The sequence below is a fragment of the Erythranthe guttata genome, chromosome 1 (genome assembly GCF_056151865.1).
Source record: "Erythranthe guttata isolate IM_541 chromosome 1, IM_541, whole genome shotgun sequence".
NCBI classification, from domain to species: domain Eukaryota; kingdom Viridiplantae; phylum Streptophyta; class Magnoliopsida; order Lamiales; family Phrymaceae; genus Erythranthe; species Erythranthe guttata.
In genome coordinates this window covers 2,888,229-2,909,489 of record NC_142533.1, presented here as the reverse complement: position 1 = coordinate 2,909,489, position 21,261 = coordinate 2,888,229, and the positions used below count along the sequence as shown (strand labels likewise).

Here is a 21,261-nt window from a genome sequence, read left to right as displayed (position 1 = left end):
TTTTTTTATTAATTCAAACCCATATAAAGAGATTTATTAGTTCAAATCCATAAATTAATTTATTTTTATTACATCAAGACCAAAAATGACGAATATACCCTTATCCACAAATAATACATAAATACAACTAAACTATATTTTTTATTTGTGCAAGACCAAAAAATAAAAAAACTCAAAAGAAATAAAAAAAAAAAGAATACGGGAAAAAGAATACGACAGCCGCACAACCATCGCAGAAGACCGCCGCACGACCACCGCACAAGACTGCCGCACGACCACCACCAGACCGCCGACGACGATAACAAGCCACCACCACCGCACCACCACCAAACCATCTCCACGGCACAATCACCACCACCCCACCACCACCAACAAATCCTTTTTACTAAACTTTTGTTTGTCAATTCAAAAACATTAATCGAGCATCGATTCTTGATAAATATGCGTGGATGAACATTAATATATGCTTTACTTCTTGTTGGGTTGCAATGCGTTAGCCGATTTTGGAAAAAAAATTGAGATTGAAATTGATTTTTTTTGTGTGTTTTCGTTGTTTTCCCAAATCGGTTTATCCAGACCGATTTTGTACACGAAAATCGGCGTCACAATACCGATTTTTGTTAACAAAATCGGCGACACAACACAACGCCGACTTCACAAGTCAAAATCGGCGTTGTAACACCGATTTTTTTTTTTTTTATGATTTTTGTTTTTTATTTGGTTTTGAATTTCATTAAGGGTAAATTAGTATTTTTATATTGGAGGTCTTGAACTAATAAAAAAATGGACTTGCATATATCCGCCGCCATAAAAAATACACAAATACTGTCAAACAGAAAACTGACCTCACCCAATTATAATTATGTGTGCTGCCGACACAATTATTAGTATGTAAAATGGTAAATTACAAAACACCCCGAGGTAAGGTCTATTTACTAAAAAAGCCCTAATTCCTCCACAATTACATCCATCCCCCTAACATTTGTAGATTTCTTACATTGACATCCTTTCGTTTGGGGGTGGGTGTAAGAAATTTAAAAACTACAAGGATCTGAATGTAATTTCTCAAACAAAAAGGGTTTTTTTTATAATTACACTTTACCTCAGGAAAGTGATTGTAATTTACCCATTTATTAGTGGAAGCTGATAAGAAACGTCCACAGAAAATTGGTGGCAAATTCTTCTCTGCATTTACTTTGAATTTTGATATACCAACATTCATTACCCATCAATATCTCATATTCCAAACAATTAGCAATAACTATTTTATTATATTTTATCAAAGTTGGTGTGAATTTCAATTAGTTGAGAAATGGCAGAGGCGTTCCTTCAAATAGTTCTTGAAAATCTGAGCTCATTAATCAAAGGTGAGATTGGATTGATTGTTGGTGTGGATGAAGAGATGAATAATCTCTTCAGCACACTCACCACCATTCAATCCGTGCTCGAAGATGCCGAGATGAAGCAACTTCAAAGCAGACCCATTCAGAATTGGTTAATCAAGCTCAGTGATCTTACATATGAGATTGATGACATCTTGGATGAGTGTGCTACACAATTCTCTATATCGAAGCACAGAAACAGCAAATTAAATCGCTATAGCTTGAAGAAAATTCTCTTCCGAAGCAAAATCGGAAGAAGGATGAAGCAGGTCACGGAGAAACTGGATGCGGTTGCTGCAGAGCGTTCCAAGTTCCATTTGCGCGATATGGTTGTCGATAAGTCGATCGAGTTTGCTGCCACACGTGAGACTGGTTCCATTTTGAATGCGTCTCGTGTTGTTTATGGTAGGGAAGAAGATGCAGAGAAGATTGTTGACATGTTAGTCAACCAGGTCAACGACAATCAAGAAATTACCATCCTCCCCATAATTGGTGTTGGAGGCCTTGGCAAGACTACCCTTGCTCGATTAGTCTACAACGATCAACGGGTCGTTGAACATTTCGACAAAAGAATATGGGTTTGTGTGTCCGACGACTTTGATCATAAGACTTTGTTTAAAGCCATGATTGAGTCTGCCGCTGAAAGTGCTACGGATTTCGCAAACTTGGATACTTTACAGGACCGACTCCGAGAGTTTCTAAATCAGAAGAATTACTTACTTGTGCTGGACGATGTTTGGAACGAAGATCAAGAAAAGTGGTCGGAATTGAAAAATGTTCTCGCGTGTGGCTCAACTGGTAGTTCGATTATTGTCACCACACGCCTCAAAGAAGTTGCTGATTTAATGGGAACACTTCCATCTCATCACATGTCACGATTATCTGACGAGCAATGTTGGATGCTGTTCAAAGAACGTGCATTCGGACAAGAGAAAGAGGAATATCCAAACCTGGAAGCCATTGGGAAGCAGATTGTGAACAAGTGTGGTGGTGTTCCTGTGGCAGCTAAGGCACTCGGAGGTCTGTTGCGGTTTAAGAGAGAAGAGACGGAATGGATTAATGTGAAAGAAAGCGAAATATGGGAATTACCCGAAACTCGGATACTGCCAGCCTTGAGATTGAGTTATCATCATCTTCCTTTGGCATTGAGACAATGTTTTGCTTATTGTGCCGTATTTCCGAGGGCATCTCGTATTGAGAAAGGAGAACTGATCTTTATGTGGATGGCACACGGATATCTTTCACCAAAGGGAGCATTGGAAATGGAGGATGTTGGCAGTAATATATGTGATGAGCTAGTTTTGAGATCCCTTTTGCAATATGACAGTCGAGATGCAGATGAAAAGACTTTGATTATGCACGATCGTGTTCGTGATCTCGCCCAATCAATCATGGAGAACAAAATTCCCGGAGTACAAGTCCAAAGGGCGAACGTCAGAAGCGCATCTGATTATAGCAAAATCCGCGAGGTAAATTTGGGTAAGAAGTTTGTTGCATTCCCGAAGAGTAATCAATCGGAAATGGACATGTCTTTCGTTTTAAGCAACTTTTTCCATTTGAGAATATTGGATGCAAGTAGGACAAGGATAAACCAATTGTCATTTGCGGTAGGCGATTTGAAACATCTGCGGCAGTTGAACTTGTCTGGAACTCATATCCGTACCTTACCAGACTCACTATGTAGTCTCTGGAATTTGCAAGTTTTGAATTTGGATGACTGCGAAAAGCTCGAGGCTTTACCGAAGAAGACGAGGGACTTGATCAATCTCCGTCATCTATTTTTGGAAGATTGTGAATCGTTAACGGAGATGCCATCTAAAATTGGAGAACTTACTAGCCTAAGAACATTGAGTCAGTTCATAGTGGGTCGTAACAGAGGCAATCGCCTTGAAGAATTGCAGTGCTTGAAGCTGGGCGGTAAGCTTACTATTCGGCATTTGGAGAGAGTTGAAAACCTTATGGATGCAAAGAAAGCAAATCTTGCCGAAAAGGAAAATCTTCTTCACTTGAATTTGCAATGGGAAAGTGTTGTGGTTGTGGCCCAAATGTGTCTTGGGCCTATAGCCCAATTTCCACACACACACACACTTGTCTATTCGGAAAGGCCCATCCAGAATAATTCCAGCCCATTAGTGGGAATGTGCTAGAAGGCTTAGATCTGAACCATTGGTTCTGGTGTGATCTCAACCGTTCATTATAGCTGACCTTTCCTCTCCCTTGTACCCCCTTTCCCGTTTTGTGCCCTAGACAATATCTGCTCTTTCCTTTGGTCCCCCTCTGCTTCTTTCTTCTTTTGCTCCAGCAACCATGGGCCATTCGCCGCCGTCCTTGGCCGTGCTTGTCCCAGTGGTTGTCTCTTCAACGGCTCCTTTTGACTGGAGTCCCTATTTAATGCGGAGAGATGTGTGGCAGAGGGTAAGACCCAGATTGAAACCCTAAATTCAAACACCTTGCCTTCTTCTTCTGTGAGTTGGGTCTGTGGTGAGTGGGTAAGAAGCTGAGTGCATCTTCTTCGTGGTCTTACTGATAATCTGGGTGGTTTAAGGGGTTTGAGTGCAGAGAGAGGATTGGTTCTGAGTATGGTGCAATCCTAGACTGTGTGTGTGTGTAACAGTGGATACCTTTGTGGTTCTGTGTGTGTAAATTGGTTTGGAAGACTGAGCTGTCTTCAATCTCATACTTCTGTTTTCATACATTCATATTTATTTATCTTGTGATGTTATTTTACTAACATCTATTTTGAGTTTTTCATTTGTAAGCTTTCTTCGGGTAGAATCCCTACAGTGGTATCAAGAGCTTGGTTGCTCGAAGATCTGCTTGAAGAAGGCTTACAGAACCTAACTGGGTTCTGATAAGGTAAGTCACTCTGAAACCCTAGTTTTTCGTTTCCTGGTTTATTCCTGTGGAGGTTGGGAGCCCTGTGTGGCATTGAGTTGGCCCTGTGTGGCGTGGAGGCCCTGTGTGGCACTACTTGGCCCTGTGTGGCAGATGTGCTCATACTTGATTTATTTTCCAGCTCTCTATGTGGTTTATTTTTTCCGCAATTATTCCTACTGTTAGTGTAGCTTAGGATTGCTCTCAGCAAACCCTTTCTTGTCCGGACCACCTAGTGTCGCAGGAATCTGGAAAGGGGGGGGCAATCTGATTATCTATTGTGTTACTCTGTAATTCTGTGTGATTTCTGTGTGATTTCTGTGTGATTCTGTGTGATTTCTTGTGATTCTGTGCCTTTCATCTGTGTGAATCATGAATGCATATCCTGTTGCTCCTTTTGATGGGAGAGGTGACTTTTCTATATGGCAACAGAAAATGAAAGGTGTTTTAGTTCAGCAAAAATGTTTTAAAGCTATTACTCTAAACTATGAAGATACCACACCTGCTGCTAAGAAAGCTGAATTTGATGAACTTGCTTACTCTTTGATGATCTTGAATTTGAGTGATTCTGTGATTAGAAAATTAGGAAAGCAAGATGATGCTAAAGCTTTATGGGAAAAACTGCAAGATCTGTACACTGAAACCTCTTTGCCCTCAAAAATGTTTTTACTTGAAAAGTTTTTCAGATTTAAACTGGATTTGAGTAAAGATATAGATGAGAATCTGGATATTTTTACAAAGCTAGTTCAGGACATTAAATTAACTGGAGATAAAAACATTGATGATTATACTCCTATTGTGCTTTTAAATGCAATTCCTGACACTTATAGTGATGTAAAATCTGCTATTAAGTATGGTAGAGATCAGGTTACTCTTGACACTGTCATAAATGGTTTGAAAAGCAAAGAACTGGATTTAAGAACCAATAAGGGTCACAAATCTTTTGGTGATGTTAACTTTGTGAAAGGAAAGCCTAAATTCAAGTTTCAACACAAGGCCTCTTCCAGTAATAACAACCAAAATCAGTCTTTTCAAAAACCTAAAAAGGGCAAAGAGTGGAGTAAGAACAAGATCAAAGGCAGAAAATGTTATAACTGTGGTAAACCTGGTCATTATGCAAATGAATGTACTGAACCTAAAAAGGATAAGAATAATGAACAGGCTAATGTTGTTGTTGACAATCTGGGTGATGTTTTCATGATTGGTGAGTCTGTGCATGACTGTGTGAACTCTGTGATTTCATCTCTATGTGATAATGATTGGATCTTTGATTCTGCATGCACACACCACATGACACCTAATAGACACCTATTTACATCATATGTGGAACTAAAAAATGGCAATGTGTCTATGGCTGATAGCAGTGGTGTAAATGTGGTTGGTTTAGGAACTATTATCCTTAAGTTTGAATCTGGTTTTGAACTTATGCTTAAAAATGTGAGACATGTTCCTAATCTGAGTAGTAATTTGCTCTCTGTGGTTGTTCTTGAGGATAGTGGTCTGCATGGTAGTTGGGGAAATGGTTGCCAAAATATTATGAAAGGTGATCAATTTGTGTTTAAAGCTGTTAGAATGCAAAATTTGTATGTGTGTTCTGCTGAACCCTTGTTGCATGCTAATTCTGTTAAACATGATCATTCTAGTCTTTGGCATAGGAGGTTAGGTCACATAAGTGCTAAAGGGCTTGAGCTTTTGCATAAAAACAATTATCTTGATAATGACTGTGTGTCTGATCTGCCCATATGTGACTCATGCATTTTAGGAAAACAGACTAAGGTCCAATTTCCTGTGTCTCCTTTCCCTAACTCTTCAAAATGCACTAATATCCTTGAATATATACATGCTGATGTGTGGGGCCCTGCCCCTGTTCCTAGTCATGGTGGTAATAGATACTTTCTCTCTGTGGTTGATGATTTTTCCAGAAAAGTTTTTGTTTTCTTGCTGAAAAATAAATCTGATGTGTTTCAAAGATTTAAAGCATGGAAAGTTTTAATTGAAAATCAAACTGGGAAGAAAATTAAAACCTTGAGAACTGACAATGGAACTGAGTTTTGTAATGCTGAATTTGATGATATGTGTGTTGAATCTGGCATAAAGAGGCATAAAACTGTAGCTTACACCCCTCAGCAAAATGGTGTTGCTGAGAGGATGAATAGGACATTACTTGATAGAGTTAGGTCCATGTTAAATTCATCTGGCTTGTCTAAAATGTTCTGGGGTGAAGCTATTTTAACTGCTGCATATGTGATCAATAGATCACCTTCTGTGCCTCTATGTGGTGAATTACCTGAAACTAAGTGGTCTGGTATTCCTGTTAGTTTGTCTAATCTTAGAGTATTTGGTTGCTCTGCTTTTGTGCACCAGAAACATGATAAACTTGATCCCAGGTCTGTTAAATGTGTTTTCTTGGGTTATCCAGAGGGGGTTAAGGGTTATAGGTGCTGGCTTAAGGGGGAACAGGGGTTTAAAACTGTTATAAGTAGAAATGTGATATTCAATGAGAATGAGTTTCCTTGTTTGTCTGTTATTTCTTCTGAGTCTACCTCTGCTGAGGTGGAGACTTCCCCTGTTATACCTGCTCAACATGAAACTATATCTGATTCTGATAGTGAAACTGATAATAATGTGCCTGAAAATGATGTGTTTGATCAAAATGTTGATACTAATGTGCCTGATGTGGAAAATCTTGGTGATTACCAACTTGCTAGGGACAGAAGTAGAAGAAACATCATTAGGCCTCATCATTTAGATGATTATCAGCTTGCATCTTATGTGTTTCATGTCTTTGAGTCTCTGGATGGTAAAGAACCTAAGTCTTATAGGGAAGCCCTTAAATCTAATGAATCTGTGTCTTGGTTAAATGCTATGAATGAAGAAATTGAATCTTTGCATGTTAACCATACTTGGTCTCTTGTGCCAAAACCAGCTGAATGTTCATTAGTTGACTGTAAATGGCTGTTTAAAGTTAAACATGAATCTGATTCACTTAGATATAAGGCTAGGCTAGTGGCTAAGGGGTTCACCCAAAGAGAAGGAATTGATTATACTGAGATATTTGCTCCTGTTGTGAAATTTACTACTGTGAGAATTATGCTTGCCTTAATTGCTCAATTTGATTGGGAGTTAAAACAAATGGATGTGAAAACTGCATTTCTCCATGGTGAATTAGATAAGCAAATATACATGAAACAGCCTGAAGGTTTTCTTGATGTGAAACATCCTGATTATGTGTGTTTATTGAAAAAATCTTTGTATGGTCTTAAGCAGTCCCCTAGACAGTGGAATAAAAGATTTGATGCATGCATGAAATCCTTAAATTTTTTGAGAAGTTCATATGACCCATGCTTGTATTTCAAACACTCTGCCAAAATTCCTGTCTTCTTGCTCCTTTATGTGGATGATATGCTTCTGACCAGCCCTTGTATTAAAACAATCAATTATGTCATTAAGTGTCTTAGTGATGAATTTGACATGAAATTGCTTGGAAATGCTAAAAGAATACTTGGCATGGACATAATCAGAGATAGAAAAGGCTGTTCATTGTTCCTTAATCAATCTTCTTACACTGAAAAAATCCTTGAGAAATTTTCTATGCAATCTGCAAAACCTGTATCTGTTCCTCTTGCTGCCCATTTTGTGTTAAGTAGGGAACAGTCTCCCAAGACTGAACCTGAAATGTCTGAGATGAAAAATGTGCCTTATGCAAATGCTATAGGGTCTGTTATGTACTTAATGGTCAGCACAAGACCAGATATTGCTTACTCTGTGAGTTATTTGAGTAGGTATATGTCTAATCCAGGTTTGCCTCATTGGGAGGCTCTTAAGTGGTTGCTTAGGTATTTGAAAGGTTCTGTTAAACTTGGTTTGCTGTTTTCTAAGTGTAAAACTGAGAGTGAACTCTGTGGGTATGTGGACTCTAATTTTGCAAATTGTAGAGATAGCAGAAAATCATCTACTTCTTATGTGTTTACTTTGAATGGTTCCTGTGTAAGCTGGAAATCTCAGCTTCAAAGCATTGTGGCTCTGTCTACTACTGAGGCAGAATATGTTGCCACAACTGAGGCTTTCAAAGAAGCTATCTGGCTTAAAGGCCTGCTGATTGAAATTGGTTTTTACAGGAACAAAGTGATAGTGTTTTCTGACAGTCAGTCTGGTATACAACTGTGCAAAAACCCTGTCTTCCATGATAGAACTAAGCATATTGAGATTAAATTTCACTTTATTAGAAGTATTGTGGAAGAAGGGATTATTGACCTTGAAAAAATTCCCTCAGAGTTCAACCCTGCTGATATGGGTACTAAGTGCTTACCAGTTGAGAAATTTCGTTCTTGTTTGAAAAACTTGAACCTAATTTCCCAAGATTAAAATGCTGTGTGCTATTTCTTATTTGTTACAGTCTTTGTGACTGACTATGTGTTGTCTTTGTGACTGATTGTGTACATGTCTTTTCTTTGTGAACTGCTACATGTTCTGTCTATGTGACATCTCCTTCTGACCTTCTATGTGAAAATCAGAAAGATATACTTGTACTACTTTGTGTTTTACCTGTATATCAAAAACAGCAATGATGACTTCCAATAAACCATAAAATTCACTAATGATACACTTTGGTCCAAGGTGGAGATTTGTTGTGGTTGTGGCCCAAATGTGTCTTGGGCCTATAGCCCAATTTCCACACACACACACACTTGTCTATTCGGAAAGGCCCATCCAGAATAATTCCAGCCCATTAGTGGGAATGTGCTAGAAGGCTTAGATCTGAACCATTGGTTCTGGTGTGATCTCAGCCGTTCATTATAGCTGACCTTTCCTCTCCCTTGTACCCCCTTTCCCGTTTTGTGCCCTAGACAATATCTGCTCTTTCCTTTGGTCCCCCTCTGCTTCTTTCTTCTTTTGCTCCAGCAACCATGGGCCATTCGCCGCCGTCCTTGGCCGTGCTTGTCCCAGTGGTTGTCTCTTCAACGGCTCCTTTTGACTGGAGTCCCTATTTAATGCGGAGAGATGTGTGGCAGAGGGTAAGACCCAGATTGAAACCCTAAATTCAAACACCTTGCCTTCTTCTTCTGTGAGTTGGGTCTGTGGTGAGTGGGTAAGAAGCTGAGTGCATCTTCTTCGTGGTCTTACTGATAATCTGGGTGGTTTAAGGGGTTTGAGTGCAGAGAGAGGATTGGTTCTGAGTATGGTGCAATCCTAGACTGTGTGTGTGTGTAACAGTGGATACCTTTGTGGTTCTGTGTGTGTAAATTGGTTTGGAAGACTGAGCTGTCTTCAATCTCATACTTCTGTTTTCATACATTCATATTTATTTATCTTGTGATGTTATTTTACTAACATCTATTTTGAGTTTTTCATTTGTAAGCTTTCTTCGGGTAGAATCCCTACAGAAAGTGACAACGATGCACCGACGTTGGAGGAAAAAGAGTCGGAAGAAAAAGTGTTTGAAGCACTAGAACCTCACCCGAATCTTGAAATTCTATGGGTATGGGGATTCAACGGTAGGCATTTTCCAGATTGGATGTCGAATTCGACTCTGGAGAAATTAGTCGATGTTCATATATCAAGCTGTAAGAACTTTTTGCATCTTCCACAGCTGGGAGAGCTACCACATCTTAAATACTTGTGGGTAACGACTGCGGAGGAGGTGGAGTACATTATCGAGGATCCCTTAATAAGCGTACGACAGTTCCCTTCTCTGAAAACACTGTATCTATGGTCCCTACCGAATCTCAAAGGGTTTTTAAAGGAACAAGTGACGAAGAAATCAGTCGAAGCATTCTCAAATCTGGAGGAGCTACGCATTGAAGATTGCTCTTCGTTAAAAGTAGTGCCGTCATCTCTCAAGAAGCTTAAGAAATTGAAATGCACTAGCTCAAATCTGGCTTTACTGTCGAACCTGGAAAATCTTACCAAGCTCGACGTGTACTTTGAGGAGAGTACTACTGTCGAGACGACATGCGCTGTTACAACCGAGACACTGCAAAGCCTGACCAATCTCAAGATACTGAATATTTCCAATGCGGACGAGCTCTCTCTGCCAGAACAAGGGCTAAGAGCACTGAAATCTGTTACAAATTTGTATATAGTTAATTGCAATTCACTGCCTCTAGTTTGGTTCGTTCATTTCACTGCTCTGGAGGAACTCGGAATGTATGGATGCCCGGAAGTTGTAGAGCTGCCACAGGAGATTAAAAACCTGAATAACTGCCTTAAAACTGTCATCTTAAGCGACCTTCCGAATATGGTGTGTGTACCGAAAGCGTTGCAACACGTCTCGGATTCGCTTCAATATTTGTACCTGTTCGGGCTTCCTCAACTGCGTTCACTGCCGGGCTGGTTGGGCGATTTGAGATGCCTTGAAGATCTAAGTATTCGTGACTGTTTGAAGATAGCATCGATTCCAGATAGTATACGAGGAACGACGAAGCTCCGGTATCTGTCAGTGCAGGAATGCCCGGAACTGGAAAGGAGATGTGAGAGAGAAAAGGGGGAGGATTGGCACAAGATTGCACACATTCCACACCTGCAAATTGGTGAATGGATTCCCTAATTCCCTAATTGTTAAATGATGTAATACATATGTGTTCTATTCTTTTTTTTTTTTTACTTCTCTCTGGCATTTATGTGAGTTGATATGTAGGATATTCTGCAAGTTAACCCTAGACAGTTCCGAGTTGAAAAATTCAGCCAAGTATGGCGTCTTGATGTAACGATTTTCAAACTGTAATGTGTATATCATTCAAACAATCAATGAATAGTCATGAATTACGAAAAAAGAGAGAAGACCTTCATTTCACTGCACTTGACTCAATTCTCAAACGTATTTCTCTCTCTGCATCAGCAGAGTTGAAGATATTGAATAAATGCAGAGCAGTATATGATTGAAATAGTATGTTGCCTCTATAACTAACTGATAACCGTTTATGTTTTGAGCGTGTCTGAAGAATCAGATTCCAGCACCGGCACAATAGCAGATGATAATTCTATGTGAGAAACTCTCACCGCACCAATTAGCCGCTCCGGCAACTCGTCGGTCGCATTAGCCTGAGCACCAACAACAATTTATACCATTTCATAAGCACTATAACAAAATTGTTCATCCATTATGCAAACAAACGTATGTTAGTTTGCAGGAGATTATAGATTAGGCAAATACATCAGTTGAGATTTTAAATACCTGTACAAGAAAAGCCATGTCCACCACAAGTGACGTAATAACCCCAACAACGAGTCCCAGGACTCCATTTGCCACAGTTGAGGAACCAATATCCACATCTACCTACAGAAAAAACAAGAAACACCAATAATCGAAATAATTAGACCTTTAACGAACTCTTAATTTGCTGCATAATTAAGTATACATCAAAAGAAGTACAAATAGTTCTTACTTCCAAGTATGTGGGACCACGAATATAGTTGCAATCAACTGCCTTCCCTAATAAACAAGGGGTGCTGCCCACACTCTGACGTACAATCCAAGAACCCTACGTATTCATAAAAATATAAACCGTCGAATCTGAAACTTGACTACAAAGAACAATAAGAAGGGCAATACATTTCTATTCAAAAGGGGAGAGATAAGAAGAAAGGTACCTTCGGTACTGATGGGATAAGTTTCAGTCTACTATTACGGAACTCATCATCCCCATCAACAAACCACTGCAAGAGAGACCCTGGTACTAATTCCTTAGTTACAAAATAAAACACCATGCTGTAGTGTGTTGATCCAGGTACCTAGAAGAGTCAAAATTGATTAATCTTCATAACGCCACCTGATAAATTAACTATCATGAAAAGCTGTAATGTAATCAACTCACTTGCAGATTAAAAACGATAGAGAAAAGTCCTTTATCTGCTGCAACCTAAAAAAGAAACAGAAAGTGTAATTTATGAGTATCCTTAGTTATATGAAACAATTAAAATAATATTGATATATTTGAAAACAGAAACGAGAAAAGTGAGCCCAATGGAATTTACCTGAGCCGCACATCCACCTCTTCTGACAACATGATCCATTCTTTTTGTATCTTTGAACCAGTCTACGGCGACAAGATCCATAAGATGTTTACCTGCAGGAACCTTCAAAAACAGGAAGCACAAAGTCCATAAGATTATTGAGCAAATTTAGGCTGCTTGAAATGCAATCAGAATATATATCTGAAATAAGCCAACAACTATTAGTTACCTTGGATTTGTCATAACAGAAACGTTTGCTTCGAACTCTGAAGTTGTTTCCATCAGATAATGTCCAACAGTCGCGGCCCTTATCACGAGTGTCACGGCGAAGGTTACCGGAGAAAATGGACAAATCTATTGGGTCTTTAGATTCTTCTTCATAGGCTGAAATTTATAAATAACATAGGAAATAGATTGCAATTTACATCAGTTAAAAGATTTCAAATCAGCTTTTTTTTTTTAATGAATCATGAAATTGAATATCTACCAGTTTTTTTGTCTTCAATCCCGATGGCTGATGTCAAAGCCTGTAAAAGTCCATATTCAAATTATGAAAGAGAAGGAGAAAACCAAACATAAGTATAAACCTTAAAAATGTTATAGAGTCATAAAGATAGCCGAACCTCTTGATCTGTGCACTGAAGATCTTCGTCTTCATCAGACTCTTCATCCATCAATATCGCGTTTTTATTTGATGCGTGTATTTGATCAAGTGAAGAGCTGCGCTGATGAACAGAAGATGACTGGAGTTTTTTACTCCTCTTCGAAGAAGTGGCTACTGATGTCATATTGACCATAACAGGAATTCGGGGAGCTGCCGACCTTTCATCGGTTTGGGAGAAATATTCTCGTAACCCTGTGACAATAGAAAACCTGAAACAATTCATCAAATTCGACAATAACATCAAATCCACACTGGCTATTTTTAGAGAAAAGGGATATGGGTTTACAAAACAGAAGTAATTCATGGTGAAAAACTAATAGCAACCTCTCATTTTTTTTTACTTATTCGATAAGGAAAACATTATCCATATTACCAGAAGGGAAGTTATAGTTCTAAGCACCTATTTGGTCAAAGCAATTGTCAACAACAGAGTTGTTTTTCCACCTAGAATATCATCTACTCAGAGCAAGAAATATAACCATTCTGATTTAGTTTTTTGTCTAGAAGGGATATCCTACATGTATCACATAATTATGAAAAATTCAACGCGGCCACTAACCCGACCAAGCCACTATGTCCCCACCCCAGCACATCTTCGCAATTTTCATGCCAAAACAAAACCAGCAACCTAAAGTCAAAATATATTAAAAATCCTAGATAGTAAGCAGTTTCAAATTCGACATTCATTTGATGATTATACGTAAAATATTATTCTCGAATAAAAGTTAAGACTTCATTTTCAAACAATACAACCGCCAAGATGTTTGTTGGCATATAATTGGACAACATAATACAGGCAAAAGCAATATAATACACCCTATATAAGAATTGCCTAGGCAAGTGACAGGATGGTGTCAGAAAAGCCTATTTCCACACTGAACAAGCTTTATCTTGCCTTTTCTAGAACTGATGCCTATAGTAAATAGGACATGGTCTATCCAAAAGATAGTTAGATCAAAGATTCATTCACTATATTCAGGTATTGAAAAAGGGATCTGACAGCTGCCCAACCCAATTTTTATTCTTAGCTACTACAACCAGGGCCAGCTTGGAGAGACTAAGGAAGTGAAATAACCATTGGACATGCAGAAAGGAAACCATGTCACTTTAAAATAATTAAAAAAAATAAAAAAAAAATCGAAGGAGAACCTACTTCACCGGTGAAGCAATAAACAAATCCATAATATCTTACCAGCAACACTGTTTAACATCTGAAGAAGACAATGTTGCTGAAATGATGAAATATAACCCACTCCCCAGCCTTTGAGATCAATCTGCATAAGATGCTGGACCTGTGTCCTGGGCTTCCCATTACGAGGTTTCATAGGTGATATATTGAACCCTCCACCTGTAAATTTGTATCAGGTGAGCCTTTCAGCACACTAGAATATGTACTATGTAAAAACATTACAAAATAAACTAATTCATCTGGACAACAGGACTTGAAGAATTATTCCACTAAACTGTTGTATTATATAGCATTAGAGCTCAGTGGAACTTACTTTCAATATGAGCTCGAACAAATCCAGGTTGAGGACCACAATTATCATGCTCCCTAGACTGAAATAGCACAACTGCACAGCAACGAAGGTGCAAAATAAAGAATAATTTCACAAACAAAACTAAAATGAAGCACATAAACAAGAGAAAGCCCTCCGACATTTACCATAACTCCCATCATCATTTCGACGCCAATACCGTACATAGCAGAGGTCACGAGGCCATACAACCCTGCAAGTGTTTACAAGAAAATGATTGAGTCTTGATGGCACAGAAGGTCAATATATTACATCGCCCCAGTTATATATACATAAAGACAAACATTTTGGTAATTGACATAGAAGTGACCTCGTGTTTAATAGGATTCAGACAATTTGAACTATATAAACCATACATTTCCACCAACAAACAGACTGGGAAAAGGATTAGGCATATAATTTGTCACTAGAAAAATTAGCTCGGTAGTTTATACATGAGAAACTAAAGAAATCAAGCCTATCAGAAACACTATCAAGAATCAAGGGAATAAAAGCTAAGGGCTCTCCAGTGTGAATTCTATAGCTTCACTTAGATCAAACAAATATTCTGTCCTTACTTAATACAGTAATGTTACCAGTCAACAAGGCGAACATGAAAACAGAAAAACTAAACAACATTAACAAGAACTGATCACAGAATATCACATTCAAGTACATCGTCGGAAAATTACAGTCTGCAATTACGCCCATTGGTCTAGAAATGACTGCAATTTCAAACTAGGTATTGCAGAGGAACAGCATTCAGAAATGAAAAAATATTAGTAAAAATCAATAAAGAAAATTATGATAAGAACACATTACGTTGGAAACCAATCTAATTGAAGCCTGTGGTATAGTATAGCAGTATGTCCATCTACTTCTTCAACTAAGCTACCATACTGGAAACTGCAATCCCACCTGCATAAGGAATAGACTTCAATTAAATGCGAACAAAGAAGAATGTGGTTCTAATCTAGAATGCAAACTTGAATTGTGCCATAACGTATTTTATTTTTTATTACACAAATTATATGATTTAGTTCTCTGCATGCTGGGGTGAAAAAAATGGTTATGTTCCAAATATCTTGAAGAACGTATCAGTGGTATGAAAAACTAACAGTAATCTATCATCTGTCAGTGGGGAACAACACTTTCTACATGTAACAAGAAGCCCAATAATTGAGAACTTACAAAGCAAATGTTGAGTCAACCATAAAAAAGAAAAAAAAAAAAAAAAAAAAAAAAAAACCTACTCGCAACGTGTGGCATCCATGCTCATTACTAGTTCAAATATCTCTTCACAGGTAGCCTCCACAACCCCAACAGCTTTCATTGCTCTACTACAGCTCTTTGGCTACAAAAATATAATTATATGACAAATACGCCTTAAAAATCCAATGTTTTTAGCTTAGACATTTCAGTATTACAACAAATATATAGGTTCTTACAAGGAAATCCACTTCAAGAAGCTCCTCGAAAATCCGAAGACCTAAGAGTCCACATAGAGAAAATAAGACATCAAATAAATGCCATACTAAAGAACTCGCATCACAAATATTATTCAAGTTAAATGCAATAATACTACACCATTATGGACTGTATCTATCATTACTAACATAAGTTAGGAACATCAACGCACCATTTTGGCACTGGAGAAGACGCCAATATTTTCTAGAAAATGCCTGGTTGTCAGCATTATTATTAGCCAATTCTGAATCCAATTCTTTCGTCCAGTCGAAAACAGACTCAGGGGGGCCTGCCATACATAAATTAGTAACAGAACTTCAGTGAGATTACAACAAATCCACGGAAACCATGATAATGAGTTAACATATTTCAAGACCTTTTCCTATGGTTGTTCGGCGTAATAAATTTGGATGAGAATCATCTTCATCTTCTGCAGCACTAAACCTGCAGCAAGCATGCACAGACGTTGTTCAGGTTCGTAGTAAGATGATTATATTTCTGTGAACATGAGAAGTGTTGAAAAGGGTGCCAGGAAATGTACCATGCATGAGAAAATTATAAGTATTTAAGAATATAATTGATTACAACAGGAGCAACTATGAGAAAGCAATATTGCAACTTTCATTAAGCAACATGAAAGAAGCATTTAACTGAGGGTTCATGGATACAAAAATGTATTATTCATTCTCAGTTAATTAACAAAACATTAAATATTAATGTCAAATTGCTTCTTTCAAAGCCAATATTGAGAAGGACAGAGTGTATGATGGACGAGCAAGAGAAATGAAAAGTCAGAACTATCCTCACAGGCTAGAAGATCCAGAACTCAACAGAGCAGATTACACAAGAACGTCAAGAAAAGAGGAGGACATTTCATCTTCCCTTAGTCCTATTACCTATACAGTTGCTAAAACCCTGCATTTTTTATCCAAATACAGACAGATAGCAAAGCAATATCCCCAGTGCTACCTAATACTATTCCCTTATCTCATCAAAGAAGGTTTCTGACTCTTCTTCAGACCACGAAAATTACATAGACCACAACCGTTATTGGTCTTTCAAGCATCATATTTCCTTTCAAAAACAATGATGCAAAAGAAAACCACCCCTCTTCTCTATATTGTTCTTATATCTTTTTCCTTAAAGCTTTAGCAAAAAGAAAAGGAAACATTATGATGATATCCAGAGCAGCAAATTACTGATTACAAATCAGCAGAATATAAGTCAACTTATGCACAAGCAAGCTAACAGAGACCCCATTTTAACCAAGGGTTATTTCTGCAAAATCTTTAGCATACTCACTAATGCTAAATCAAATGATACTTACTGACTTTCGTGGTCCGATGATGAAGCAGTCCTCCCATTATCCATACCAGATTTATACTCAAAAGATTGGTATTTGTTACCATTAGAAGCTTGAGACTCTTGATGCTGTATGTCAACAATTTCTCAGTTACTTGCGTTACTAAACACTCATTCAACCAAAAGCTGACTTTATGGAAATCATAAAAAAGGAATATTCACTTCCAGGAATGATAAAAGAGTGATTATTAGGAGGTGATAACAAGATAAGAAAACCTGGTCAATAACAGATTCAATTTTTTCTTTCCAAATGAGTGCCTCTTGAATGTTGAAAGCTGCCATCTGGAACAATATGTAAAACCTTTTTAAGGTGTCATTGTATTTTTTACAAAATAAATGACTGGAAAATTATTAAGTGCATAAAGCATACCATGCAATAAAAGTTTGAGTTTACAAAGGTCATACGGAAAAAAAATAAGGGCAGATGAGAAATGTGGGTCCACCTTAATCACTTCTAGGCAAATGAAAATGCATACAGAAAGTATACATATTGAGTGAATATCATAAACGGGATCTCTTATGCACGCATTATCAAGCAAAGGCTCCTCTTAATCACTTCTAATGTGCATGAATACGTGCATGGAGAATAATGTTATGAACCAAATCTCTTATTCACGTGCAAGTAAACGAATTAAGTTAACCACAAAAACATATGAAATACCACTAAATGCAAATGTAACGCACCGTAATTCGATGGTAGTTCTCTCTCTTGTTGTAAATCGAAAGAACGTAGACCATCTGCCAAAAAATTGGAGCTCATTAAAGTAACAGGTACAAGGAGAAAACATTTCTTCAAATGTTTTTGTCATTAGAAACAGCAAGACTATTACAGGCATATATCATCAACTTTGCTCCAGTTCTTAAAAATAACGTTCAACCCAACACATAAACTTGGTACATTCATACCAAAAAGAAAACCAAGATCTTAAATGTCCCAAAGAAGCTGTAACAATTAGTTCAGGGTAAGGGAAAAAACACTGATTTAACCAATTTGAACAATCAAGCCAACAGAAACAACATTCAAACTTGTAGGCCTAACAGCCAGGGAAACATTTACACGTAACTTTGAGTAATACCCCAACTCCAACTGGACATGATGTGATCTGTTGAGTTAAGTGCTTTAGTTCAAAATATATCACTATATCCTCAACTTTTTTGTGCCGAATTACAATGAACCGCCTTTTCATATCGGTTTCCACACAAAATGATATAACATGACAAAAGCCTTACATCTATAACTGATTATGTAAAACTATTGAAGTAATGCTGCTTTTATTAAGGCATTAAAAGATCAACTAGTTTTATTGAGTTATCTCCTCGCATATTAGTAATTAGCAAGGATCAAAATAAGATTGATGATAAACAATACTTCATATTTCAGTTGAATTGATCAACCATATCAATGAGATATAATTGAGCAACTGGAATATAAACTAGTCAATAGTAGCTTACATGTCCATTATGAGTCTTCAATCCTCGGTCCTCCACCCTACAATTTCCGTCTATAAGAAGAGTCTTGGTCGGCACCTTGCACATTAAAATGGAGGAAGAAAAAAATTATTTGTCAACACACTACTTCCCTTTTTAGGCAATAAATATTGCACTAAACTGCCGAATGTTGCATGATCATCTTTAAAGTGAAAAAAAATACAAAAAAGTAAAGATATAACTTAGAACTGTATCAACCAGATCATAGAATTTCCTTTTGCATTTGAACGACATTAAGGAAACCATTTATTATTTATACTCCATAAATTAACATAAGTAACAGTAGAAAACGCATAAATTCATGGATAAAACTCATGATCTTGAACTGACTAAAACAAATAGTCAATATACAGAGAGGAAAAAGATGAAGTATAAACAAAAATATTCGAGGCATTACCACATTATCTTGGGGCTTCTTCTTGTAATACGCCAACAATCTAGACTCGAGTACAAAATATCGCATGTGAATAAATGATCTTCCTATCTTCCTGCGTCCATACCTGACCATCCATCCTTCGTACACCACCTTTGAATTCGACATCGCCGCCCAAATCTATACGATTTCCCTCAAAATCCCCACAGTCACTGTATGTTTTCTTCTCAATAGCCAAATAATATTATTTTATACTCCTTAAACATCAGCAAGAAAGGTACAGCACTGAAAATTTCCGGAAGTTCAGAACAACTCTTCACTTCCGGAAATTTACAAATCCTCTGCCGCTTCAATTGAATCAGTCACCGCCGAAGAAAATTTAAGAAGCTCCGATCCTTCGAAAAACGACGAAGTTTTGAAAACCACGAAGCGCTGACTAACAAAATCGATCTCTTAAATTCAAAACCACCTCACAGTGGACTTTAAAAAATAAAAAAAAAAAAAAATCAAATCCACCCAAAATTGACCACAATTCCTTCTTCGGAATCTCACAAACCGATCGGAGATCAACCCAAACACCGGCGATCTGCTTCTGCAAAACCCCCAAACGACAAAAATCCGACAAAAATAAGTTTTAAGGGCGTAAAAAGCACAACGGGGAGAGAATTTCCACGTGCAATTAAAAGGCTGTGCAGGCCGGCCTATGCATACACACAAGCACGTCGTGTACGAGAGAACTAGTAAGCATATGCCATTAAAAAAAAGGTATTTAATATGTAGAGAGAGAAAGAGTATAGAGAGAGAGAGAGAGAGAGAGAGAGAGAGAGATTAAAGTTACATTTAGTGTGAGAATCTTCAGAAATTCACCACTTCACCAAATTAATACGCGCATATCCCTAAATAAATGTCGCCGTGAACGAACGATTACGACTACCTCTGCGTGTGTGTATACTGTAAGCATATGTAGAGAGAGAAAGCAGAGGAGAGAGAGAGAGGTGAGTGATCTGAATATTCAATTTTGCGGCCACGCACGCAGTAGAAAAACGCCGGCAAGTTGAAGGAGAGTTTGAAAAAACAAAATTAAATTTTGAAAATAAATTATTTATATATAATATTTTATTTTTGGGTTTTTTTTGTTTACTTAGGTGGAAGCTGTGGGATTACCAAAATTAAATGATTATAAAATCGGAAATTGGAAAGTGGACTTGGGTTTGGACTTACTTGTGTCTGAGGGCTATTTTGTCTTTATACGGAGGAAGAAAAATAATATGAACCGTTGGGTAAATTTCATTTTAAATTTTTTTTTTTATAGAAAATCAAATTTTATAAAAAGTTTAAATAATAAAAAATGAAATAATTTATTTGTTTTGAGTTGAATTAATATTGCAAGAAATATGAGCTACTACTTTCTAAAAGCGTGACGTTGGCTTTTGAAAAGTGGACTAAGACTACATGCTTTGGCATTATTGTGTGGTGTAATAATTAAAATTAAATAAAAAAATATTCACCATGAAAATAAATAATATGTATTAAATATTTTTTTTGAACTTCGAAGTCGATTTTAAAAAAAAAAATATTGAAACCCGTGATTATTTTTCGACACTAGGTCGAGTTTATGTGTTTTTTTTCCGACACGTAGGTGTTGAAAATGAGTTTTTTGTTTGTATAAGTTGTATTGTGTGAGTAAAGGGTATTTTTGTACTTCTTGATGTTAAACTAAGAAAAAAATACTGAAAATATGATCTTTAACTAATAAGTATTGAAATGAGAAATAAATGGTATTGGAAATAGCCGTCCCCTGATTTTATAATCTAGATCGAGTAAAAATTCGGGCTATTAATTTATAATGGGCCAACAATCCATAGGGTCCAATACAAAAAACAAATCCAGTATATATATATATACTCAGGAAACGGTTTGGGTTTAAATTCTAAGTCCAAATTCAAATAATTTTAGGAAGCAAAAAAAATAAATAATAATAATAATAACTAATGCCACGTGGCCAAATTTGTCTAACGTTTATATCACTATAAAAAAGGGAGTAATGTGCAAAAAGTACTCTATGTAAACCTTATCCGCCAAAAATCCCCCGTAATAAAACAATTAGCAAAAATCCTCCTATGTAAAAAAGTCAAAAGGCAAAAAAGCTCCTAGGAGCAGAACGAGTGTTACACTAACTGC

The 21,261-nt window shown here is 37.2% G+C and overlaps 3 protein-coding genes across 4 annotated transcripts; 2 read left to right on the top strand and 1 right to left on the bottom strand.

The window, feature by feature from the left end:
* The first annotated feature begins 1,167 nt into the window (after positions 1 to 1,167).
* On the top strand, positions 1,168 to 11,004 carry LOC105972642 (putative disease resistance protein RGA4). The gene is made up of 2 exons (XM_088817042.1): positions 1,168 to 3,407; positions 9,641 to 11,004. The coding sequence occupies exons 1-2, from the start codon at positions 1,313 to 1,315 to the stop codon at positions 10,801 to 10,803; spliced, it is 3,258 nt and encodes a 1,085-aa protein (XP_088673168.1). The 5' UTR covers positions 1,168 to 1,312; the 3' UTR covers positions 10,804 to 11,004.
* Positions 3,404 to 10,947, top strand: LOC105973601 (retrovirus-related Pol polyprotein from transposon TNT 1-94). Its single transcript, XM_088817036.1, has one exon. It carries the CDS (start codon positions 4,629 to 4,631, stop codon positions 8,619 to 8,621), a length of 3,993 nt encoding a protein of 1,330 aa, XP_088673162.1. The 5' UTR covers positions 3,404 to 4,628; the 3' UTR covers positions 8,622 to 10,947.
* On the bottom strand, positions 10,928 to 20,186 carry LOC105973747 (protein ENHANCED DISEASE RESISTANCE 2). Of its 2 annotated transcripts, none has more exons than XM_012998786.2 (23): positions 19,919 to 20,186; positions 19,105 to 19,672; positions 18,672 to 18,746; positions 17,904 to 17,957; positions 17,436 to 17,501; positions 17,185 to 17,288; positions 16,234 to 16,301; positions 16,030 to 16,146; positions 15,839 to 15,879; positions 15,644 to 15,744; positions 15,213 to 15,308; positions 14,540 to 14,604; positions 14,376 to 14,447; positions 14,066 to 14,221; positions 12,833 to 13,065; positions 12,697 to 12,736; positions 12,439 to 12,593; positions 12,231 to 12,332; positions 12,071 to 12,115; positions 11,847 to 11,987; positions 11,642 to 11,737; positions 11,431 to 11,532; positions 10,928 to 11,297 (listed from the first exon to the last, which is right to left on the bottom strand). In XM_012998786.2, exons 2-23 carry the CDS (start codon positions 19,246 to 19,248, stop codon positions 11,175 to 11,177), a joined length of 2,196 nt encoding a protein of 731 aa, XP_012854240.2. In that variant the 5' UTR covers positions 19,249 to 19,672; positions 19,919 to 20,186; the 3' UTR covers positions 10,928 to 11,174. The 2 variants fall into 2 exon arrangements, with proteins under 2 accessions (XP_012854240.2, XP_088673179.1); XM_088817053.1 differs by having other exon boundaries at positions 19,105 to 19,781; positions 19,919 to 20,156.
* Positions 20,187 to 21,261: the final 1,075 nt, after the last annotated feature.

Excerpts from the sequence above, each read along its gene's own strand:
- LOC105972642 (XM_088817042.1), top strand. The coding sequence starts at position 1,313 with ATGGCAGAGGCGTTCCTTCAAATAGTTCTTGAAAATCTGAGCTCATTA. Across the intron at positions 3,408-9,640 it reads CTTGAATTTGCAATGGGAAA|AAAGTGACAACGATGCACCG; the intron begins GTGTTGTGGTTG and ends GAATCCCTACAG.
- LOC105973601 (XM_088817036.1), top strand. The coding sequence starts at position 4,629 with ATGAATGCATATCCTGTTGCTCCTTTTGATGGGAGAGGTGACTTTTCT.
- LOC105973747 (XM_012998786.2), bottom strand. The coding sequence starts at position 19,248 with ATGTCGAATTCAAAGGTGGTGTACGAAGGATGGATGGTCAGGTATGGA. Across the intron at positions 12,737-12,832 it reads TTCAGTGCACAGATCAAGAG|GCTTTGACATCAGCCATCGG; the intron begins GTTCGGCTATCT and ends GGACTTTTACAG. Across the intron at positions 11,738-11,846 it reads TTATCCCATCAGTACCGAAG|GGTTCTTGGATTGTACGTCA; the intron begins GTACCTTTCTTC and ends ATGAATACGTAG.